Source organism: Dermochelys coriacea, chromosome 12 (genome assembly GCF_009764565.3).
Source record: "Dermochelys coriacea isolate rDerCor1 chromosome 12, rDerCor1.pri.v4, whole genome shotgun sequence".
NCBI classification, from domain to species: domain Eukaryota; kingdom Metazoa; phylum Chordata; order Testudines; family Dermochelyidae; genus Dermochelys; species Dermochelys coriacea.
Genome location: NC_050079.1, coordinates 7,722,348 through 7,748,069, shown reverse-complemented (window position 1 = coordinate 7,748,069; position 25,722 = coordinate 7,722,348). Strand labels below are relative to the sequence as shown.

The 25,722-nt window shown below is 45.9% G+C and overlaps 1 protein-coding gene across 8 annotated transcripts in view; it reads left to right on the top strand.

The window, feature by feature from the left end:
• The window catches only part of CPNE2 (copine 2), a 157,332-nt gene that overhangs the window by 81,865 nt on the left and 49,745 nt on the right, over positions 1–25,722 (top strand). For all 8 annotated transcript variants that reach the window (XM_038367856.2, XM_038367855.2, XM_043495233.1 and 5 more), the window contains 5 exons: positions 1,956–2,039; positions 9,513–9,602; positions 12,486–12,584; positions 19,468–19,554; positions 20,465–20,524. In XM_038367856.2, the coding sequence (XP_038223784.1) occupies positions 1,956–2,039; positions 9,513–9,602; positions 12,486–12,584; positions 19,468–19,554; positions 20,465–20,524 (420 nt within the window). The remainder of the gene's footprint in view (positions 1–1,955; positions 2,040–9,512; positions 9,603–12,485; positions 12,585–19,467; positions 19,555–20,464; positions 20,525–25,722) is intronic.

Genomic DNA, 25,722 nt, shown 5'->3' with positions numbered 1-25,722 from the left:
GAGCTGCGACCCTGGGATAAGTCGAGGGACTGGACTGGGACAGGACTGATGACCGCTTGAAGTCCCTTCCAGTTCTATGATTTGCTCATGTATTGTTGCTGTTGCCCCTTTCCTTCCTTTCTCCATCAGCTTTGTTGAGTGTTTTGTCTTTTGAGGATATTAAGCAACACACTCATTTTCTCTAACCATTCAGGGTCAGGTTCTGATCCCTTTACTCACTGAGTAATGCCTTTCTCCACAAGTAATGCCATTGATGGGAAGTAGATTGCTCATGGATTAAATTGTGGATTTTGGCTGTAACTAACAGTGTCAATATGGTTCTCTGTGGCCAGTGTGAGGGTACCTATAAATAATCTCTCTGCATACATACAGAGTGCGTGTGTCTGTAAACTGGCAGGAAACAAGCGGCTCTTTATCGGGGGGCGGGATCTAAAGATAGAGTGGAAGTTAATAACAAACAAGCATTGGCTGGAGCGGAGTCAGCATGTCTCCCAGAGTATTACATGATCTGTCTGTCAAGGCTGTTGTGGTTTGCTCTGTTCACTCTTTATTGCGGTGTATATCTTTTCATTCCTGGATGTTTGTGCATTTTTAAATTTCTTTTTAACACATTAGATGTTTTTCTAAACCTGAACTCAGCTGCATGGTTTTCCGTTGCATGTGGAATGGAATGCGGCATGCATGCAGGGGGAGGCATAGCTCAGTGGTTTGAGCTCTGGCCTGCTAAACCCAGAATTGTAAGTTCAATCCTTGAGGGGGCCATTTAGGGATCTGGGGCAAAAATCTGCGAGGGACAGTACTTGGTCCTGCTAGTGAAGACAGGGGACTGGACTCGATGACCTTTCAAGGTCCCTTCCAGTTCTGTGAGATAGGTATATCTCCATATAATGCATATTCTCTATAGAATCCATTTGGCATGTTGCTGTTAGAACTGTGAATGTGAAATTGCACATGGTAAAGTGTTTTTTGCATTTGTTGAATTTATGCATTTCTCTGGGCTTCTAGGTAAAATAGTTACCTGCAGGCTTGTTTGGCTGCAAGAGTTTAGTGTAATGCTTCATAAATATACCTCTGCCGTGCAAGTCTTCAGGGTTGCACAGCATTTTAGCTTCACGGCTCCCAGTAAAGTTCGTGAGCTCTTTCATAAGGACGGACCCTCTCCCTGTGCTTTTGAAAATGTGGGGCTTGGAGACCTTCTTACGATAGCCAGTGTTACTCTTCGTTTGAGTGGTGTCTCTAACAATGAAAGGGTGTACACTTGGAGCTTTTCCCATTCGCATAGGTACTCCACTTCCTGTACTAGGGTCTGGTCTAAGCAGAGTGGTTGAACTGAAAGTGGGATTTTAAACTGGTGTAATTAAATTGTTGCAACAGGGTGTGTGGACATTCTTAAATTGACTTACACCTGTCTATTGTCAGTTTAGCCGCCTCCCATTAAATATACAGGAACAACCTAACTTGCTAGAAATTTGAAACTGCTACAAATGTGTCCTCACTTCTGAAGACAAGTCCTAAGAGTTTAGGTGTGTGTTTCAAGAGGACTTAGCATTGCTGTAACACTGTGCCCATCACATCAGTGGAGTTTTGTCATTGACTTTAAATAGGAGCAGAGTCAGACTAACGCTGAGAGCTTTTGAAAACCACATCTTTAATACTTACAACATGCAGGTCAAAATAAATACAAGACCAGTCTCTTTTATATCAATACTCCCATTTTAGGTGCTTATTACCAATCTGATCAGTTAATCTTGTAAAAATTGCTAGGGGACGTTTAATAACCATGTATTGTCACTTTAATTCTGTGTTATATTCTTCCCTGCAGAAGATAACTAGGACTATGAAGTCTTCTAACTTGCTGTGGAGAATGTCATTTTCCTTTTGCAGGGTGTCCCGTGCCTGAGCATCATATAGATGAATGGAAATAATTGTATAACCCGTATTGCATTTTTCCACAGGACCTGTTTGGAAAGTCAGATCCATTTCTAGAGTTTTATAAACCAGGCGATGATGGGAAATGGATGCTGGTCCACAGAACAGAGGTGAGTTGGACTAGTATTTGAGGTTTTAGGTTAGCCACTTGGTACCTTTTTTGTCCTTAACCTTTTTTCTGATAGTATCACTGATCAGAGGTGAGAGGATAGGTGGACCTTCTTGTAAGTCCATTTCTTTGCCTACCCATGTCCAGCTGAGACTGTTTGGCTTGGAAAGTGGGAGAGTTGGTGGTGGTCAGAGTTGCAGCAAATAAGCTAAACATATAATAGAGGTTTTTAAGAGCAGGTTAGACAATCACCTGTCAGGGATGGTCTAGATAAATACTTAGTCCTGCCATGAGTGCAGGGGACTGGACTAGATGACCTCTCAAAGTACATTCCAGTCCTGAGATTCTATGATTCTATAATCAATCTATTTTTATGGCTTCTGGAGTTTGGGGGTGGAGGTTATTTTTAGCAATTTTTAACTCTGTGTAGATGTGCAAAGACTGGGTTTTCTTCAGGGCTTTCTCTTTGTATGGACTGTAACTGGTAATATGTTCTGCACATTACTCATTACAGTAGTTTTTACTGTAATGAATAATCTCTATAATGTTCCCTAGCAGGCTTTAATTTAATGTAATACTGTTTCAAATGGTATTACGTTAAAGTGCACTAGAGAACGTTGAGTGTACATCAGCAGGGTCTACACAGTCCAATTAATGTGTAACATGTTGGTGCACTTTAGAAATCACATGCCTGTAGTCCACATTACTGCTTCATGTGGACAGGCCCTTAGATACAAGTCACCTTTTCCAGGGTTTTCTCGGTGTTCATTGGATGTACAGATTTCATTTATTTTTATGGGGGGAGGGGATTTCATGGGTATTTATCAGTTAAAACTGACCATCAGAAACCCTAATTATTTAAATGTTGTAGCTGTGCAGAGCACTTTGCAGAGAAGAGATTCCCCCTGGCCCAAAGAGTCTATGACTTGAATTCCACCAAACGAAGCACAGGGTAACAATATACAGATAGGAGGGTGTGGAGGCCTGATTAGAGGGGAGACCAACTTAGGCTTCATGTAAGAAATGTGTATTAAGGAGGTGGAGCAGATGCAGTGCAGACAGGGGCACGGTTCCAGTTATAAGGGGCAGCCTGAATGAATCCAAGCGAGGGAAGGGAAGACGGAAGGACTGGTAAAGTGAATGGATTGGGAGGGGATGGTGGAGTAGGACTGCAGAAGACCAGAGCTGGAAGAGGGGTCAAGAGTGTAGAGCCATGGAAAAGAGGGGGTTGAACCTGAGGTAAAAACAAAGAGTCCAGGCAAGGACTCAAGGAGGGATAATGTAACTGGAGCATCAAAAGTAGGAGAAGCAGCAGGATTTTGGATAAACTGGAAAGGAGGCAGGCTGGTCACGTTAATCCTGGTGGGAGGTGACTACGACAGAACAAGGGTCGCAGCAGTAGGTAAGGGGCCCACTTAATTTAGCATTAAAATGTTCCAGTTGAGGAGGTGTTGGATAAGATCTTCAGCTGGCATGAAAGAGCACAGCTATGTGGACTTCAATGGAGTGACACCAATGCACACCAGCTCAGCATCTGGCCCATTGTCTTGAGACTAGAGCACTGAACTAAGGAGACGGGTTTGTATTTTTGACTTTGCCACTACCTCTGTCTGACCTTGGGCAATTCAGTCCCCTTTCTGTGCCTCGGTTTCCCTATATGTAAAAGGGGATCATGCTTGTAAGTCGTCAACTTGTGTTTTAAAAAAATAAATAAATATAAAAAGCCCTGTACAAGTACAAAATGCTTTGGGCTAAATCCTCAGCTGGTGTAAATCAGCATAGTTTGAATAACTTCAGGGGAGCTACGCTGACCTTATACTATCTGTCACAGGTGGGAATATTTCCTGTTCATTTACGTCAAAGTCAGCTTTGGTTGTACCAGTTCTGGGTGCGGGCTGGGGCTTTTGCATGTAAAGGACAAGCAGCAACAAGGCTGTGGGAGGAGAGCGTGTGTTTGTACATTACCCTGTACTCCGCGAAAGTGGCTGCAGACCCTCTGTGGGTTGGAACCTAATGAGAGGGCCGCAGATGAAAGCTCTGGCTGGCTCCTGGGCGAGGGGAATTGAGGCCATTTTCCCATCTGTACGGTACAGCTGTGCCGAAGCTCTGGCCTCACTGACAAATGGCGCTGAGAGGATGTTTGCTGAGGTGCCATAGCCTTTTCCTCTCAGCTTTACTGTTTAGCACAGTGGTTGCAAGAGTCAGGTGAGAGAGACATGAGAGGAAAAAACAAGGATCTTCTGCTTTTTCCCCACCCCCAATAGGGTCTGGACACAATTTCTCTCAGCTTTTGAGGATTTAATTGAGGCTCTGTTACGGCAGGTTAGTTCTTGCAGGGAACCTCACCACTTGGCTTTCCTTGTGTTCCTGGTGGGGAAATGGCCAGTTAGGCCCTGATTCAGCAAAAGCATTTAAGCAGGTGCTTAAGTCTCATTGAGTTCAATGGGACTAAGGCCGTGTCTCCATGGGGGAAATTGAGTGGCATAATGTGACATACCAAAGTACAGTCCAAACTAATCACCACAACTGTGGGTGCCGTACAATACCTTGCGGAAATAGCTCCCTCCTGGGCCACTCCCAAACAGCCTTCCAGCATATAAGCCCCACCCTGAGTGTTTGTTGGTGTGGCTGCAGCCTGCCAGCCACGCTTGGGTTATACTCTGGCTCTCACCAGCCTTGGTTATATGACAGGGTGACCCCTACACACCCCCAGTCTTAGATTTTCCCCCAGAGATGTATGTCCTGTACTGCTCCTGGAAAATACAAGTTATATTAAGTCCTTTATTCCTTTAAGAGAATAACAGGCACACAATTTGTCAGCCTCAGTGGCATTTCCCGGACATTTCAATTTAAACACTCTGTATTGGATAAAACAATAAAACAAGTTTGTGAACTACAAAGAACTAAATTTTAAGTGAGTACAAGTAATGAGGCATAAAAGTCTGAAATGGTTTCAAGAATAATAAAGATAAGACGTTTACTAATACCTAACTTAACAAACTATATCCGATTGAAGCAATGGTTCTTACCACATGCTTCTGGCAGTCTTACTGACCAAACCCTGTAGCTCGGGACCCCTTCCCCCAGAGTCCAGCGAATGCTTCCTTTGTTGCTTCAGGTGCCGTGAATGCAATGGGTCGGGAGAGAAAGAGGGGTGCGTGGGGGTGTTTGTCCCTCCTTTTTATAGTTCCAGTCCCTCTCTTGAAAAACATTTCCAGCTGGGCACCAGGAGACAAAGAGTCTATGTGGAAGGATGTTCCCTGCTGCTTTTCCCCCCTCACCCGTTGGAGCTTTCTTTGTGTCCCTTCCTGCTTGATGGTTCTGTTTACTGCTTAAGTGCAAAATAAGCAGAGCACATGTTCCTCTGTTTAGGACAGAGCTCTTTGCCAGCCTCAGTTTGGGCAGGGCTGTGAGGTGAGGTTAAGATCACCACAGTATGACTTCACATACAGTGTTCCCACACGTATGTTGTCAGGACTATACTTACCAGCAAATTACGAGTTTTCAAATGATACCTCACAATGCATGCCTTGTACAAAAATGATTACAGTAGCTTGCAGGATGTGAACACAGGGTTACGTTCTGCCACACACAGCCACTGCAGTATAATTTAGCTATTCTGGAATAGCTCCCTGTATGGATGCCCTATTTGTCATGAACTATGGGTTCCTTCAGTTGATCCTTGGGCTAGCTGGCTCAGTCCTTGGGCCAGTAAATGAACCCAGCTGGGCTTCAACAGCATCCCCTTATGGGCTGGGCTGCCTGATTGGCTTCAAGGTGCCCACAGGTCTGCCTTGGCGTTCAGCAGTAGCAGCAGGTCACTGGCTGCTCTACACTTCGCCCACAGCCGTGATTGCTCCTGCTCCAGCATTGTTCCCAGTCTTGTCCCTGCCCTGCTCTGGTCCACACCAGTCCTGCTCAGTTCCTGACCCTGGGCTCTGACCCTCCTGATGCCTGGCCGTGCTCTGACCGCGAGGCCTCACCACCATGGCTCCAATCCATGACACTATTTCAGAATAATTAGCAGAGTCATTATTGCTAGAACTTGTGGCATCTTAGAGACTAACAAATTTATTTGAGCATAAGCTTTCGTGAGCTACAGCTCACTTCATCGGATGCATTTGGTGGAAAAAACGTTTTTTTCCACCAAATGCATCCGATGAAGTGAGCTGTAGCTCACGAAAGCTTATGCTCAAATAAATTTGTTAGTCTCTACGGTGCCACAAGTACTCCTTTTCTTTTTGCGAATACAGACTAACACGGCTGCTACTCTGAAACCTATTGCTAGAACTGTGTGTCTGCATAGGAAGCATTCTGTAATGGCTCATTCTACAATAGCTTTGCCTATATTTGGCCTGTATGTGTAGGGGCTTTTCAAAGATATTTTCAAACTTAGTATATTGATCCCTAATGTGGAAAGAGCATATTATAACAGTTTTTGACTATCTAGGAAATTCAGTTGTCCTACACTAAATCACACAGCTCCTCAAAACTTAATAATGACAGTGGGAATAGAATTCAGATCCCACAAAATCACCCTGCCATTTGAGCTAAAGGGGAATCTCCACTATTTTCTGTATATGGCCTATGACACACAGTTGTTCTGTCCTAATTCTAATTCTGATGCTGCAGACATATACTAGCCAGTTTGTTGAAATATTATTGTGTATTTGGGTGTGATGGGCCACTTTTTTGTATGATTCCGTAATATAAAACGCATAATTAAGAGGACAAAATGGACTAGTCTGAAAAGCATTAGTTATTCTAGGCTATCAATCACTTTTCAGAACGTGGGTTCACAACTTTTTTCTTCTTCTTCTTCTTCTTCTGGAGGGTGAAATCTAGTTAATAGTCTAGATTTGTTGCTAGCAAAAGGGGAGGAAATACTGTTTATAGGAAAAATGCGTGGTATGAGTGAGGAAATGGTGGAAGTATCTAAAACAGATCTTGTTCCATACTTTTGCTCTTTGATTTGTGCTGGTCTTTTGAGAGCTGTTTGGATTTATTTTTTCTTTAATTAAAAAAGGAATACAAACATTTTCCAATTTGTTGACCACTTGTAGTCATTCTCTTACCTTGACTTCAGCCAGAGCAGCAGATACTTGGTGCTTCTCAAAAATGTCTCAAGTTGAGCACTCAAAATCAGAGGCTGCTTTTGAAAATGTTGGCCAAGGCCCTTAAACTAAAGGGCAGAATAATCAGTACAGATCCCGTGACTGCTTAAGCCCAGGGTAAGCTGAAAATTTCAAACCCAGGACTGTGAATTCAGACCTCAAGTGAATTGAAAAATAGAGCTGGTTGGGAATTTTGGAATAATTTTCTGACACAATGCACCTCTCTTACAAAACGGAAATTTTCCATGGGAAAACTTGATTTCCGTTTGCTGGCCAGCTCTACTTAAACACACGTTTTTAGTGAGTCCCATTTGACTGGTTGTTGGCCACTTGGCAGTGTTTGTTCATTATCTGCTGCAAACTTCATTGGGAAACCTGAGACCAAATAAAATACATGAGTTGCGAAACTTAGTACATACATGGCAGCGGAATCTACTGAAGCTTTATTTTCTTTAAGCGGCTCGGGGGGAAATTTTGAGCACATTTTGAAGGGTTTAAATAACGTCCCACTTAACAGCCCAGAAAATAAACAGCCGCTCTCAAAGGAATTCCAAATGACTGAAATATCTAGATTCTTTTTTGGATGGGGATACCAGAAATAAAGTGATTGCCAGTTCCTATGGGCTGCAGCTTTTAATATGTTCCTGGCTATTAGTCTGAGCCCATAGCTGTTCAGTAGCAGAGGTGTCTGCTGTGGTAGGATAATGCTGTCGTTAGCATGTTTAAAATAAGGTGCGAATTCCCGGCTGGGTGCCATGTGGTGAAATAATCATTGATCCTTTCATAGACACCCACCTCAAAGGCCTGGCGTCTGGCGGCATACAGACACCAAACGGTTTGTATTCTTAATATGTGTGGGTTCCCCCACCCCCCGATCTTTCCAACCTGATATAGGAGGTGTTTACAAATCCTTCATTAAATTGTGCTCTTAATATCAGGTTTTTTTCCTGTTCTCTAACGAGGGACTGTCTTCATCACCTATCGTTGCAAAATAAAAGCCAGTCCTTGGTTCCCATCGCTAGTTGCTGACAATGCTCCCCCTATCCTGCAGGAGCAATGCGAATCCTGATTGTAACCAAACCGAAATGTTCTGGTTGCAGTGGAAGCCACTTGATGGCTTTGGAGAAAGCAAAATTTTCATGTATAAATAGGCAATTAACTACCATACGTATTTAGCGTTCACCTTTCTGCATGGCCGAAAACCTGCTATGTGTGTATCCTTAAGGAATGGAGGTGTATTAATCGAGAGAGAAGTGGAAAAATACAGTCTTAATCTTGGTTTCAGAATAGTAGCTGTGTTAGTCTGTATTCGCAAAAAGAAAAGGAGTACTTGTGACACCTTAGAGACTAATACATTTATTTGAGCATAAGCTTTCGTGAGCTACAGCTCACTTCATCGAATGCATTCCAATGAAGTGAGCTGTAGCTCATGAAAGCTTATGCTCAAATAAATTTGTTAGTCTCTAAGGTGCCACAAGTACTTCTTTTCTTGTAGTCTTAATCTTATCTGCTAGCTTTTCAAAGGCGAGGCTAAAGGCAAGTTTTCTTTGCTTGTGAAGCCTGCTGTTTGGTGTGTGTTACACTTCACAGTGACTGGTTGTTCTCCAGGGTAGGACAAGAAGTAATCAGCCTAGTTTGCAGCAAGGGTGATTTAGGTTGTGTATTTAAAACTTTTTAACCCTAGGGACAGTTAAGCACTGGATCAGGTTACCAAGGGAGGTTGTGGAATTCCCCCATCTTTGGAAGTTTTTAAGAACAGGTTGGACAAACACCTGTCCGGGATGGTCTAGGTTTACTTGTTCCTGCCTCAGCACGGGGGGCTGGACTAGATGACCTCCTCCCTACACTTCTATGATGCACCCCTCAGTGCTGGTTCTATATGAGTGTCCTACAACTCCGAGTTGGGAGATTGGCTCTTTAGCTCCTGCTATAGAGGCTTAGCTCTTAACTCTGGAAGTCCCAGTGTCAACCATCGGTGATGACTAAGATGATAGACATTAGATCTGCCTGGGTTTAGACTTTGATGAAATGCTATAAAATTGTGTCCTGACCAACAGGAAAGGTTTCCAAGCAAGAAACTGCCATTTCTGAGGCCACTTAAGCTGAATTTCAACAAAGGACTGGCAATGTGGACCAGACCGATGGTTCAGTGTCTGTGACAACCACCATTACTGGGCGAGGCTACTCCCACGTAATGCAGTGGAGTGCCTCTGACATCAGCAGAGCTATGCCAACCTTATGCCAGTTGTTATCTGTTGAAGGTTACTGAAAACATGTCTCCAGCCTTTACTTTGTGTTCAACGCTTCGCTTCCACTGGCTCATTCTAATTGAACCGTTTTCCTTCTTTCCCAAACCGCAGGTGATTAAGTACACGTTGGATCCTGTGTGGAAGCCGTTCACTGTGCCTTTAGTGTCGCTGTGTGATGGAGATGTAGAAAAGCTGATCAAGGTAACTGTCAATATGGGGCTTGTCTCCACTTAGCGGAAGATCAATGCGCGGTGATCAATCTGTTTTAGTGAAGACCTGATAAATCAACTGCCAATCGCTCTCCCATTGACTCCAGTACTCCACCGGAACAAGAAGCATAAGGTAAGTCAATGGGAGAGTTTCTTCCGTCAACCCAGCATGGCGTAGACACCACAAGAAGTCAACCTAAGGTATGTCAATGCCAGCTACATTATTCATGTAGCTGGAGTTGTGTAACTTGGGTCGACTTAGCCCCGTAGTGTAGACCTGCCTATAGAGTGACCCTTATGTTGCTCTGGCTTCTTGTTGCATTATGGAACTCCGCCTCTGACAGTGTGGTGGGGAAGGACGGGTGAAGCTGCCTTCGAGGCTGAAACTAACACTGATCCAGAACTGCTGAGGAGGAATCCATATGCTACCAAGAAGCAAGGCCACATGTCTATGATAAACCCAGGGTGCCCGGTCTCTTTTCATCCTAAAGTCACATTGGCTGTCTGCAGCAGCTGAGCAAATGTTTTCCGGCAAACTGCAACAGAAATTCCAGCAAGTGGCATCACATTTGCTACCCCCGTGGGTCATGAGCAGGCCTGGAGCCTTTAGAGCCACCACACACACCTCAGCAAGTGGAGCTCATGGTGTACCTGAAAGCAGTGGTAGGAGATTGTGATTCTTAGCGGAGCAGCATTAGAGGGGGATGAGATGCTTTGCCAGGGGGTTTCACAACTATTTGCTGGCAGCAGAGGATGGTGAGACTTGGGAATCTTGGTTTCCATTTCAGGCTCTGGAGGGGAATGTGCTCCAGTGGGCACAGACTCTTCAGCTCTCCAACCTATCCCTGTCCCAGTCCTGTCTCTTCACCATCCCAGTATCTCATCCCATTCCCGCTCTCCTCACCTAGTCAGTCCCACTCTCCACTCCTTAGGCTTCTTCTCCCAGGCCTAACTTGCTCCCTCCAGATTCTCATTCCCAGTCTAACCGCCCCCCTCCCCGGCTCCCTGTCTGTTCTCTCTCCCCCTCTGCCCATGTTCTCCTTCCCCAGCGGCTCCCAACTCCTGCCCTGGACCCCTTGTCCAATCTCAGTGTGTTGTGCTGCCCCTGCCACTGCCCCGACTCCTTGGCCAGCCAGTCCTAGTTCTCCCCCTATATCCCAGCTCCTCGTCAGATGTCTCCCCGCCCCACTGATTCCCAGTCTCTTTGCCCAGCCAGTCCTAGTCTTCCCATGGCTCCTTATCTGATCTCAGCTCCCCACTTCCTCCCATCTCCTTTGTTTTCCTCCCAGGATCTCCATACCAATCTCCTTCCCCCAAGGTCTGTCTCCTGTCCCCTCTGCATTCAAATCAGGCAACTGCCTTCTCATTCTCTGGGCCTCAGTGGGAGGACATTGAGAGCACAGAAAAGACCCATTGGTCTCCTTGCTTTCAGTTCTGGAGCTCAGCCCAGAGCGGCAATTGTAGGGAAAGTCCCGCTCAGTCCCCAGGCTGGAGCATGCTCAGTGCATACAGAATCTTCAGGGAATTTAACTGTGACGATCTAGCAAGTCTCTACTGAGCATGTACAAAGTCTGATTTTTATTATTTTTCAAGGGCTTATAACCCGGTCAACCTATAACTTGGGCAGGGCAGATATTCACAGGAACAGCTAATGGCATTTCCATGACACACAGGCCACCTTCCCTGGTCAATTTCAAGTCCCTGGTCCAAAGCAAAGAAAAGGTCACCAAAATTTAACATAGGTAGCATGCAGTATGTTCTCCAACTTAGTTCCTGGAAACTGTTGAACCATTTTGGCTGAACTTTTTCAGAAAAATTCAGCCTGAGGCAGACAGACACCTAGACTTAAAAGTTTCAATCCAAGTGGTTAAAGTTTGGCAAAGTTATCAGCAACTGGATACAGGGCTTTATAATGGGAAGTGTAAGAGGACCTTAATAACGGGGGGTGGTACCACTCCCTCTGTACTAAAGAGCCTTTACAATCGGCACAAGGGGTGAGCGACTGTGTCGGACTGTTTCATTACCGCACACTCAGGAGACACTTAGATCTAGATAAGCCGATGAGATGTTTCAATGAGTGCTCAGTAGCAACTGCCTGTCATGGTTTTAAAAAAATAGAATATTTTAACTATTTCATCCTATCATGATATGTCAGTCGTGGCAGTGCATATAATGCCCTACTACAATTTGACATGTCGTGAAAAAACGTAAAATCAATTAAAAAAAAAAGCTTTCACAACGTTTCTGAAACTGAATTTTTGGAAATTTCAAGTCTGGAGCAGTGCTAGTGGACTGGTTGCTGGTGGTGGTTTCATCATCTTGTCATCGAAATCTGCTCTGAGTAGGTTAGACCACATGCTGATGGTTAAAGCGCCATAGGCTGGCCTACAGTAGCGCTCATTCTGTTCCTACTGCCGGTAGGAAATTTCTAGTAATAGGCCCAGCCCACTGCTTAATTTGTAATGGCAGATGTGCTGGGGCTCAAGTAAGTTTTTTACTTTCATAGCTGACACGGCGAGTCCAGAGGTGCTGGGGTTATGAACTGCCAAGTCTGGAGGTGCAAGCCCTGGCACAAATTAAGTACTGATCCCAGCCCCAGAGGAGGGAGCATCTAAAGTCATTCTCTGGAGATCCCTGCCTTCATGGTCAAGGCAGTGTTGTTGCTGACAGGATCCAAAGAGCTGTGCTCTGCCCTCATTGGCTAACAGAAAGGCTGTTATGAGCCAGGGCCTTCAGGAGGCAGTAGGTAGTTGGGAAAGCAAAAGAGAATAAATCTGAAGGGTTAAGCAACGTGTAAATGTGACCCATCTAACCACAAGCAAGACCCGCACCTCTGTTGTGCATGAGAACGACCGCTTCCCCTCCTCTTCCCCAGGTCATGTGTTACGATTACGACAGTGATGGGGGACATGACTTCATTGGGGAGTTCGAAACCTTTGTAGCCAAGATGTGTGAAGCCCAAGATACCTTGCCGGTAAGTGCAGAAACACCGTCTGGTTTTAGAACCATGGTTTGGGGAGGAGAAACCCAGGGTCCCCTTGGCTAAGGGTTTCAAAAGTGGCTCTTACCCGTGAGAGACTTCATGCTTTAAATCAATGTTAAAGCGCCCACTTCCCCTCACTCTGAAAATCAGGCCCCTTTAAGGAGTCTGGGCACCCAAAATAATCTTGACCCCTGTTGGCTCTTCTTTTTCTAACATTCTCCTGTCCTTGTTTCTGAACCTGTTGCTGTTGGAAGTGCTCTTTAGCTAACTGTGGTCTCTGCCACATGGGGTTGAGCGTTGTGTCCACCTGGACAGCCCTGGTGACATGATGATGCTACTCCAGTTCACACGGCAGCTGTGTCACAGCATGACACGGCAATGTTTCTCCAGCCCGACTGAGATTTGGGGGTCTTGTTTTAGATGCCAGCAGGTTCAAGGTAATGAAGGCATATAATAGAGCTCCATTTCCTTCCGCGGGTTCTGGATGGTTGTTGTTTGTTTTGTATTGCAATCACACCAAGATTAGTCCTCATTGTGCTGGGCCATGTCCATACTCATCGGGTACGTCCACCCTTCCAGCTCCAGGAAACATACCCGCACTAGCGCTGATTGAGCTAACGCACTAAAAATAGCAGGGGAGCCGTGGCAGTGGGAGCCACCCTGAGTGTGACCCTCGTCGAGATCCTAGGTGTGCAGTCAGCCGGCTAGCTGCTGCAGCAACGCTGCTATTGTTCAGTCAGAGCTAGCAGGGGTACGTCTACCTGAACGGGAAATAGCACCTCCAGTGCCAGTGTCAATATACACACCATGAGAGGCAGTGCCCGCCCCAAAGAACTCACAGTCTAAATAGACCAGACAGGGTGGGAGAAGGTAAGAATTATCCCATATGAGGAACAGAGAGGGACAGTGATTCCGCCCAGGAAGTCTGTCAGAGCTTGGAATCGAATCTATTTCCCCTGATTCCCAACCGACTGCATTAGCTACAAAACCCACGTTCCCTTCAGTAACCCTACTACTAAACACTTCCTTGAGTTCCATCCACCTTCCGAGTACTGTGCAGGCCTTAATTAGCTCCTCTACAAACTCCTCTGTGATGTGGGTGAGCGTCATGATCCCTGTCTTACAGACAGGGAAACTGAGGCACAGAGGTGTAATGACTTGTGCAGACCCAGTGAAGGCTTCAGAGTTGGCTGCCCAACAGAGAAGCGCAGGTCTTGGGTTGTGATCTCACGTGAATTGGGCGGGTGTTGGTGCGGTAAGATTCCTCTGCATCCTGCATGTTCTGGTTGGATTGCTCTGCCGGCATTCCCTCATTTTGATTCTTTTGCGGCTTTTTGAAGGGGTCTGATTCGCTTTCATTTAATTTTGTCCTTGCTTTACTATAACTTAAAATGCCACTTGCACTGCCACTGGGAGACTGAATCAGAATGGAACCTGTAATTCACGTACATCCTAACACCCAGCGAGTGTCCATCTCCTTTGACAGCTAGACCTGAACATACAGAATAGCATGAGCCCAGATCTTCCATTGAGCTGCCTGCCACTGCTGTCGAGTTCTTCGTTGGGACAATGTCATATTTTTGTCCCTCTTCACAGCAGTAGGGAATATCCTGAGAGGGCTGGAAAGGATTGATGCTTGGACCATTCACTTGCATCTGCATCGAATCCCAGAAGATGCTTTGCTGCATAAAGAAGTGCATGTTTTAGCAAAGACGCCCATTCCAGTGCTGCAGGATAATGAGAAGAGTATTTCCACCTGGTGCTAAAAGCTTCTCTCAGACAGACACCCCTACTCTCCTTTGTCTGGGATCTGGCATCTAAGTACAATTTTAGAGGCCGCCATTAAAGTAGGGCACTCTCCTAGCTCCACACATGTGTCAAGTGGCTTTGTCTGTACAAAGCCTCCGGCAGACTGGCCCTGTGCTGGAATGGAGGGGTAGTGTTAAAGTGTCCCGGCTTGGACAGACACACCCACCTCAGCTCTGCTCGAGCGATTGCACAAAGATTAGCAGCGTGGCACAGGCTGCCCTCCTGCGTACAACTCCAGCCGCCCCCCCGAGTGCATATTCGGGCAGCTAGCCCAAGTTGCCGCTGCTGCCACCCTGATATTTTTAGGCGCTACCTCGAGCAGAGCTAGTCTGTGTATGTCTACCTAAGCTGGGAATTACACCTCCCTGCTACTGTGTAGATGCACCCTAGGTCTGCTCACTGCAGTGCATCCTGGATCGGTGTGGTTCTAACCACCCCCCAAATGCTAAAGAGTCTCCTGCACCTAAATGTCCAGGCCTCTACCCCACCCTCCGGCCACATTCTCTCTCCAAACCAAGGCAGCTTTTAAGGCTGTTTCTCATTAAAATAACTGGAAGCTATTGAGTGATTCATTTCCTGCCCTGGGATTTCTTCCCAGAGAATGTGCTGGTACTTGACCTACATGATGACACAAGATTCCTGGCATACTTAGCCAAATATTCTCAGTGGGGGAGGTTTAGGTTGGATATTAGGAAAAACTTTTTCACTAGGAGGGTGGTGAAACACTGGAATGCGTTACCTAGGGAGGTGGTGGAATCTCCTTCCTTAGAAGTCTTTAAGGTCAGGCTTGACAAAGCCCTGGCTGGGATGATTTAGTTGGGAATTGGTCCTGCCTTGAGCAGGGAGTTGGACTGGATGATCTCCTGAGGTCCCTTCCAACCCTGATATTCTATGATTCTTTATAAAAGCTGTGAGAGCCACAGTGCTTTGGGCAGCTGAAGTTTGGTCCTTCTTGCAGATGACTCAAGATCTAATTTACTGGCTGTCTGGAATGATGCCTGTGGATACTGTGGATTCTTTCTGACCTAGTCACACTCCTCCTTTCCTCTCTGTGTCTCCCTTTGCTTAGTCCTTCTTCCTGAAGGGTGGCCTCTCACTCCTGTCCATGCCCGCATCTACAGATAGTCCCTGTAACCTACGCAGTTTGACGTGCTTCTACTAGTTGGCTCTGTGGTGCCGCTTGTAGAGGTGACGCGATACTGCAGAGAAGAAGGATGGTTAAAGTTGGGCCTCAAGAGATCTGGGTTTGATTCCTGGCTCTGCTACAGATTATCTGCGAGAGTTTGGGCAAGTCATTTACTCTCTCTGTGACTCACTTACATGCATGTACACCGCCTCGGAGAATAACATCTTGATCTTGGCGAGAGCCAAGTTATTGCTACACAATAACTGTTCAAGAACACAGTGTAACGGGTAGATAGTGACATTCCCAGATCTACTGCGTATGACACACCTTTACAGTACGTATGTCTGGGAAGAGGGAAGGTTTATGGAGAAGGGGGGGAGGGGGCGGGGCACATCTCTGTAACAGCTTATAAATAGAACAAGTACACACACTGGTTTACCCAGTGACTAATCAGCCTCTGCCTTCCTCCAGCTTGGACTCTTGTCTGTTTCCTGCTTTCTGCTCTGTCTAATACCCAGTGCTCCTAATACAACTACTTGCTGTTACTAACTCAGGCAGCCTCTTTATTGCAGACCCCAGGAGCTGAAGTTGTCAGCAGTGTGTCTCTGCTCTTTTTGTGTGAATATACAACAGCACTCCCATGGCACCTGTTTGGCAATATTATCCAGACTCAGTTTCCCACTAGGTCTTGACTCCCCTTAACATGCCTGTGTTTGCTAACGCCAAGCCAAGGGGCTGGGTTTATACTTTCTCCTTTCAGCTTTGCCCTATGTAGGAAATATGTTTATAAAGCTGTGATATTAAGCATACAAGGGAGTCGCTATGGGCTAGATTTTCAAGGGCTCAGTACCCAGAGCTGGTCAACGTCTCTTTCAAAAGATCTCAGTGATATGGTCAGAACCACCTTTTCAAAACCCGATGTTGCTGAGTATTTTTTCAAAATCTGGCTACTGATTTAGGTGCCCAAAGGGGAGCTGAGCCTTCTCTGAAAATCTGGTCCTGGGGTGGGACAATTTAGGGGAAAGGTATCTACCCCCCCAACACACACACAAATATAATCGTGTCAAATAAAAAATGGTCTTGCTCAGCAGATAGTGATTTAGATAGTGATTTAGGTGATTCAGTGACTACAATGGATCTAGTATAACTAGATTTCAGTCAGAGGTAAGATAGATCCCCCCATAATGGGTCCTTGGGTGTGTTACATAGTGGATAGAGCCAGGGGACTGGGTTTTTAGGAGACTTTGGTTCTACTGCCAGTGGTAAGTCACTTAACTGCTCTGGGCTCCCAGTTCCCCACCTGTAAAATGGGGATGATCCATGCATATGCAGGTTCTATTTTGAACGATGCCAGTTGGATACTACTGCAAAGGCCGACATAGCAGTGGCAGAGGACAGACAGAGGACTGGGTTGAGACTTCAAAAAAAGGCACAGTGGTCTAGCACAGCAATCAGTGCTGGGACCTATGTTTACTTGTATGTAACGTGGCTGTGCTGGCTTCCCACCTTATTCTATGTAGTGTTCAAGCTTCAGCAAGAATAACCTCTCCCCTCTGCTCTGTTAACTTCCCTGTTGGGGACCTTTCCATTGCAAGCTCCTCAGGCATGGGTTCAGTTATTTGCGTTCCATTTAGGCTGCAGTAAAGCACCAGGTACATTTCAGGAGGTATGCCACTGTTCAGGGGAAGAGGCAAATTCCAACCTGACAATGGACCCCCAAGCAAGCACTGGGAGGCTGGTTGCCTGCAGCATGAGGCCATTCAACATATAAAGCACATCTGTATGCTGTTTACATACAAAACCCTGCAGCAAGGGACAGGAAATAAAAAGCACTAATAAAAACTGGCCAGCAGTGTTGCTAAACATAAACCTGCTGCTGCTGTTTTGCAGTATAACACTCCCTGCAGTTCTGGTCCCAGTATCTGGGGAAGAAAGTAGGAGAAACTGAAGGACAGTAAAAATTGAGGCAAGGCTGGAGGACAAGACATCTGAAGCTGAGGGAGCTAAATTGATGTAATTTGGGGAAGAGAAGGACATGATTGTCCCTACAAAGTAACAAGCTCTCTGCTGAAAGGGAATTATTCCATCTCCAAAGAGAGCAGAGATGAGGAGCCAGCAACCCAACACTGAGGAAGGAAATGAGTATTGGTCATTAGAGCTAAGTTCGACCCACTGGGTCCTTTAACGGAATCTCTGGGAAGGGGATTGAGGCACCAGCTCTGCTGGGACTGAGGCTCGGGTTAGGCTAGCTGGCAGGATTTCCCCCACTCCATTCCCAAATGCAGGCAGTCTCGATTCAAGCCAAGTGGCCATGTCCAACCCTGGGTCTGATTCTGTGACCAGGTTCTGGGCTCACTCTAGCCAGGGGTTGGTTTGTCAGCTGGGTCACGTGGGCCGCTGGATGAAGGGAGCTGTAGTTGAGCAACGGTGGTTAACTGAGATTGCGTGCTACACGGCACCCAAGAGCTGCATGTGCCTGTGGGCCACTGAACTGTCTCCCCGTGTGCCTGTCTGGAGGATGAGAAGCCATTCTGGAAATCTCTGGGTGGGTGGCACTATGGCCCTCCTTGGCTCTGCCATTGCATGTGGACCGTTGGTGACGCCACTGAGCCTGCTACATGCTGATACTCAGACTGGACACGACCCCGGCCACTAAAAATTCTCATGATGGGCCTGTACAACCCTACCTGGGGAAGGACTCTGACTTCTGCCTGGGTGGAGTTTTATTCTCCTTTAAATGTGGCTTTGGCTTGTCCCTTATTTCTGAAGCACTGATGTTCGCGCAGCCCTCTCAGCCTAACACACAATAGTTGGATATATAGCCAGGAAGCCCCAAGTAGGAGTAGGGGGGTGGTATTACCTCTATATATGGCATCTGGGAGCCCCCTTCTGGAATGCCATGTCTGGGTCTGGTGTCCACACTTCCCCAAAAAAGCTGCAGAAACTGGGGAAAAGGGCTCAGGAAAGACCTACAAGAACGTTTCATGGTCTGGGAACCATGCCTCACAATGCGAGATTTCCGAAGCTCAATCTATCCAAGAAAAGGTTCACAGGTGGCTTGACCATGGTCTACAAATACCTGCATGGGGAAGAGATTTCTGTTTGTAGGCAGCTATTTAGCAAGGGGGGGAAAACACATCCTGAGATTCAGGGGTTGGAGGCTGAAGCAACACAAATTCACACGAGAATTAAGGCACACATTTTTAAGTAAGGGTGACCAATCATTAGAACTGCTGAAGAGAAAGCTGGGGTGGCATTTCTACTTCTGAAAGAGGCTCTTCCTGTCCAGTTACTGCTGAAAAATCGCTGCTGGATTGAATTGGTTTCTGAAGAGCATATGTGTTCCTTCACACTGGAGCAGATTGTTGAACTCCCAAGGAACGATGCCCCATTCCCCACTTATAATGGCTTTCTCTCACCCTCCCATCCTCTTAGATAACCCAAGGTGAGTGCTACATTGGGGACAGAAATTAGTGGGTGTGAGTACCTCTATAAATCACTCCCAAGGGTTCTCCAGGTGGGTACTCAAAAACTAGAGGTTACCCAAGTGGGCCTCAGCCTCCACACCCCATTATCCCCCCACTGTCAAATAGAGATAACTCATAAGGTTCATTTGTGCCTGTTAAGCACTCTGAAATCCCTGGACAGAAGGTGCTGCAGTGGGGTAAAATGTTTTTTATTGTTTTAAAGATGAAAAATCATTAAAAATGAAGAATGATTTAATATTAACCATTAATTACTGTGAGATGATTTTGGTTGTTGCAGCAGCTGGCTTACACTGGGAGACTCAGCTGTTGGCTGAGGAATACTTAGGTGACTGATCAGCTAGCATGCCCATGAGCTTCAGACTGCTGGTTGCTATCCTGCACTGAATGGGATGGCCAGCCCTTGTTGGAACTTGGCTTTCACGTGGTGTGCTGTGTGTCTTGTTTGTTACAGCTCGAATTAGAATGCATTAACCCCAAAAAACAAAAGAAGAAAAAGAATTACAAGAACTCCGGCATCATCATTGTGAAATCCTGCAAAGTAAGTGCAAAGCTTTTAAAGCCCCTGTCTCTTGTTGGGCGGGAGGGGAGGAGGTGCCCATATTGGAGGTGAGTTCAGGAGCAAAAGCCCTAGAAAATCCATTAGAAAAACCGTGATGGACCAATGGATGCAAATCACTAGTAAAGCGACACTCCTCTGCTCGCCCAGCAAGACGTAAAAAATCAAGCCGCCGCATTGGGTCCGGTATCTACTCGTGAAGCTGCAGCAGTGCAGTATGAAGGGTTCTGTAGAATTAGGCAGAGTGTGAAGTATCAAAGGCTTCTGTGGAGCAGGACAGCACAAATGGACGTGTTGCTCTGTCCATTGCTTTCACCTTTGGTGGCAAGCCATCCCCTGCTTTATGGCAATAACCTTCCTGAGAAGGAGCAGAGGTCTTGGTCTGTTTAACGACCATCTGAAATTGTTGGAATCCACCCAGAAGTGGGAGAATAACAAGCTGGTAAGAAGGGGGATGTGGAATGGGGAGCTGTGCAATTACTGGCTTGGCCCTGACTTGTTTTAGGGTGCAAGGACGTGCGCAATATCCCAAGTAGCCATAAATAAAACGTAATCCTCCCCTGATAATTCTTAAGGGTTGAGGGGGATAAAGCCATGATTTCACACCACATTTTGAGCCCAGTTCAAGATGGCGGTCATCCCGCTGACACAGGGGCACCTTTCAGTGGTGCTACATTCGCTTTTGATGTAGAAATGAAAGGCTGCCTCAGGAAATCCAGATGTTTCTCCACATTTGCTTCATCCCGCGAGTAAAGAGTTTGAGAGAACGGGTCAAAATGTCAGCTGCTCAACGGTCACACAACTTTTTTTTTTTTAAGCCTTCCAGGACTTTAGTGATGATGAAGGGTGCTGCAATGCGGCTTTGAAAGTCTTTCTTTCCTCTTTCTTTCAGATAACCAGGGATTACTCCTTCCTGGACTACATCCTTGGGGGCTGCCAGTTAATGTTTACTGTAAGTATTTTTTGCTGCTCTTTGTCCATCAGGTGTAATGAATGAAAAATGTAATTGATTGGGAGTTCTGGGCTGGGGTCCGTGCACTAACATAAGCGTTGGGCAAACGTTTTTAAAGGTCATTGGAAGCTCGCTGGTTTAGCCTTCCTACAGCAGCCTAGATACCTTGTCCTTTATAGTAGCCCAGAAGCCTTTGTCTTCACCCTTAACCTTTGTCTGGACTAGGGTTTTAGCCACTAGCCGAGCTACATGGATGTCTCTGCACCGATGGAAACCCCCTAGCAGAAACACAACTTACCCTAATGCATTGTGATTTTTTTCGCCAATGCAACATCTTCCCCTTTCTAACAAGGGTGGGTTGCCCCTGCATAAATAGTGACTGGTTTGTCCCAGTGAGACCACATCAGGTGCTGATTTTGGATTCGAAGGCTTTCAGGGCTTCCTCCAGGCTCACTCAGGTGCCACCTTTGGCATGAAGAATGGCAGGATTAGCTAAATTGTTTTTGTTGACCACAACTGGCACAAATTGTACATAATTATCACAAATGTGCACACCCAGTCATAGTGACTGTACATGCTTCTTAGGTCAATAGTTACCCAAACATTGCTGTTGCTGGATCCATGTTCACGTTTTTCTGGGTGTGCGACCCAAGCAATCCTCTCAGAAAGTCTCCCTGACGGCTGGAATTTCTACAGCTCTGAGTCCTATTCGTTTGCAGGTGTGTCTCCGATACTCTCAGGAGTGTATCTATCGGTCAGAATGTCTCACAGATATTTTCCATGGTCCAAGAACCCAGCCACTTTCCAGTACACCCAGTATGGAGTAGCCCTTTTTTCTGCTTCCTCTTCAAGAGGTGCCGCACCTCTTCTCTCCATCTCGTTTTGGGCCTGCATGTTTGGATGAGCTGAGCTATGTTTTGTTTGGCTCAATTTGTTAACTCTCCAGCCTGTGACAAATCTTCATTGTTGCCCTGGGCAAATGTACTGTAGTTCAAGTTTGAACAGCTTGGAATCCAGTAGGAAATTAGAATACATATGATCTTTCTTATGTGTCTGGTTCCTGGAATTCTCCGCTATGCTACTTCATAGTATGTGCGGGGGGGAAATGAGGACGGACTTTTTTTTTTTTTAATCAGAACCACAGAGCAGTTTTCAAGATCAATGAAGATCAAACTTCCCCCAGATCCCTCACTCAAAACTACCAGCCCTTTTTTTGAGGTTTGAAGAAGATCCATTAACTTCTTCCCACTATTTTTCACATTGGCCGCTGCCTCTGCACTCCTTGCTTCCGGCTTGAAGTGGAAGTGCTGTAAAATACTACAAATGACCCTGTTCTTGGAGTCTTGTGTTCCTGAAGATGAACCAGGAAGCCTTGGGAGTCTCATGTGGGAGAGAGCCATTCTTGGAAACCGCTCCAGCTAACTCCCTGCAGACCTGAGAAGTTCAAAGATGGCTCCAAGTTCTTTGGGGCTTAAATCTTAGCCCGCTGAATCTCTAGATCGTCTTCGGAAGTTCGCAGTCATTGGTTGGGGGTTTACATTAATTTTGCTTTGAAAAGCTGATCTGATTTTTGAGTGGAATTCACTCATTTGGAATGTTGCTGACATACGCTTTGGATGTAATGGGAGAATTTTGGTGTTTCCATTTGCATTTCTAGCCCCTCTTGTTTGAGCCAGCAAGCATGTGATTTGTCAGGAGCAACTCAAGAAGAAACGACGGCCCTCGAGTTTAACTGCTTAATAAAATGGATGTGTCCCCCCCCAGCCCTTTAATTTCTGAAAATTCCTTTTTTTAGTACAGTATCTAGAGATCCGTGTTTGCGTGCAGCATGTCAATTTTTATTTGTTGTCTAAAAAGAGATAGGTGGCGAGGGAGGAAGAGGTGGGGTGGAAAGGAAGAGTTACCATAGAAACAGAAATGAATGCCAGAGCTTTTTATACGCAGCTCAACTGTTGTGTTAAAGTCTTAGAGCAAAAGAGGGAACAAAAGGGAAAATGACTAAGTTTACTGGTAACACCAAACTCCTGTGTACATCGGCATGAAAAGCTGAAATCCACTCTATGGTTTAATGGTCTACCGGTAATTGGCCAGCTTTGTTCATTTTTTTTTTTCAAATGGAATGTTTCTTTGATTAGTGTTTCACTCAGGGAGGGTAGTTCTTCATTCATTATCCTGTAGGCACAATACCAACTTGGGGGGAGGGATAGCTCAGTTGTTTGAGCATTGGCCTGCTAAACCCAGGGTTGCGAGTTCAATCCTTGAGGGGACCATTTGGGATCTGGGGCAAAAATTGGGGATTGGTCCTGCTTTGAGGAGGGGGTTGGACTAGATGACCTCCTGAGGTCCCTTCCAACCCTGTGATTCTATGATTGGGTTGCCAGCAGCACCTGCTGGGTATTGACTAGAGGAGCCGATGCAGAGAGAGGGCACCCAGTATTATGAAAGGCTGCCTGTTGACAAGGACCTGGTGCCGCCCTGAAGGTCACGGGAGACCATGAAAAACTGGAAGAAGATGCTGAAAGGAAGCAAGAGAAGATCAGGAAATGGGGTTCTAAAAATGGCACTTCCCTGTCCATCCAGTGGCTTTATGCTGAAGGGAATTCACAACTTTAGACAAACACTCATCAGCTTTTACCCACTTGGTTCCCCATTCATCTTCCACTGGTGATGCTGCAGGTGTTGATATATATGTCTATATATACACAAGAGGAGAGAGAGGACAGGGACCGGGAGCCAGGAGACACAAGTTTCCTTCCCTTGTCCTGATGTGCGGCCAGGGGAGAATCACTTCACCAACCCCGAGACTGTTTCCCCTCCTGCCCTTTGTTTCGATTGTGAGCTCTCCTGGGTGTCTCACGGGGTGTCTGCACAGTGCCTAGCGCAATGAGGGCTGACCACAGCTGGGACCTCTGTCTGCTAAGCTGACACAGATACACCTATATGTTTCAGGGTGGAACAACAGCTGTGAATGTGACATCTTAATGTTAACACTGGGATCATTCTGTCTCTGCAAATGCCCTAAGAGGGAATGGGATACTGCACTGAAGTGCTTGGCATTAAAAACCTGCATAGACTAGATTCTGTGTCTAATAAACATCTTTTGCAGGAAAATGAGGGAAGCCAGTGGAATGCACGGAGCCTTCCCTCCCATCCCCGACTTTCCATTTCTTTGTCTAGAGCATTAATTTGCTTCCGACTTAAAAAGAAAAGGAGTACTTGTGGCACCTTAGAGACTAACAAATTTATTAGAGCATAAGCTTTCGTGAGCTACAGCTCATTCAAAGCTTATGCTCTAATAAATTTGTTAGTCTCTAAGGTGCCACAAGTACTCCTTTTCTTTTTGCGAATACAGACTAACACGGCTGCTACTCTGAAACTTCCGACTTAAGGATCAGCAAACCCTTTTGGATAAAATCTGAGCTGACCGGACCGCAGCTGAAAGATGAGGTTAATGCTGTTGTGCTTATCCATGCGTCCTGCCTTGCCTTGTTTGCAGCCCAAACCAAAATACTGGAGTAACAAGAGGCAGTTCCCACAGGCCCACAGCTACCTCTGCTGGGTGTGACCTAGAAACTTTGTTGGGCAGCATTTACGTCCTATCGGAGACCTGGAAGTACTGGTGCCAAGTGCCAACTCTACAAAGAAAAGAGGAGGAGACATGAACTTCCGTGAGCCAAGCTGATCCCTGGTGTAAGCTGGCATCAGTGCAGTTACTCATGGGTGAATTTGCCTCATTAACTGGGCTGGGCCTAACTCAGAGCTAATGTCACAGGTGATGAGGCGCATGCTGGTAAGCGAGCATGATTTTAGTCACCAAGGAACTGGGAGGGGCTGGGTTTTAGTAGGAATTGCACCTTCCTGGGTTGCTTTTCTTGCTGATGCCCTGCCTTTCTGTCCCCCACTCACCTCTGTAGTCACTTTTTATTAATGCAGAGTGCATGTTAAATGGCATCCTTCTGTTTTGTAATGGGGCTTGATGCACTCTGTTCAGATCTGGCCAGAGGGAGAACTATGACCGTACAAGGGGCAGGACAAAGGAGAGTCGGCTTTTGGTGTGTAAGTTACACTCCGGCTCTTACTGATTTGCCAGTTGCGCCATCACTTATGTTACCTCTGGATCTGGCCCAATCGTTTGAGGTTTGCTTGCCCACCAGTGAGATTTCTCCTCTTTTCTCTGAACATGAAGAGTAAAATGCAGCTCTGGGATAATGCCGCTGAATTTGGCTCATGGAGTTTCTTCCTGGGCTTAGCACTTTGGAGCGGACAAGGTGGAAGCACTGAGGACCACTTCTGGTATTTCAGTCCTTCTGATTCAAGCTGTAAATAGGAAGCACACAGGCGCATGGAGAAGCTCAGTCCAAACATTTTCAAAAGTGGCCACTGACTTGAGATGTTTTATTTTGGGCCTGATTTTTAACAGATCTTCTGAGGACCTGAAATGAAAATTATCTTCAGCATGCGCCACTGGTACTCAACACCTCTGGGAATTAGTCTCATGGTCCTCTAATGGGACTCTCTCAAAAATAACTGTTAAGCCCAAAACAGTGGCCACTTCTGAAAAATGTGGACCTGATCCTCAGAAGGCATAAAACCTAGACCAAATAGACTCTGGTCTTAATCAACTAAGCTTTGTAGGAAAGCCTATGCAAAAGAATTGAACTTCTAGAAACTTTCAAAAATTTTGGCATGGGGTGAGGTTGGTTTACATTTTGTCCAAACTGCTTTGCTGATCCCAAGTGAAAATGAAGTAAATATGAGTCAACTGTGTAACGCGGTTGCAAAAAAAGTGATCGTTCTGGGATGTATTAGCAGGAGTGTTGTAAGCAAGACACAAGAAATAGTTCTTTCCACTCTACTCCATGCTGATTAGGCCTCAACTGGAGTATTGTGACTGCTGTCGTTCTGGGCCCCACATTTCAGGAAGGATGTGGACAAATTGGAGAGAATCCAGAGAAGAGCAACAAAAATGATTAAAGGTCTAGAAAACATGACCTATGAGGGAAGAGTAAAAAATTGTTTTTCTTAACCTCTGAGGATAGGACAAGAAGCAATGGGCTTAAATTGCCCCAAGGGAGGTTTAGACTGAGCATTAGGAAAAACTTCCTAACTGTCAAGGTAGTTAAGCACTGGAATAAATTGCCTAGGGAGGTTGTGGAATCTCCATCATTGGGGATTTTTAAGAGCAGGTTGGACAAACA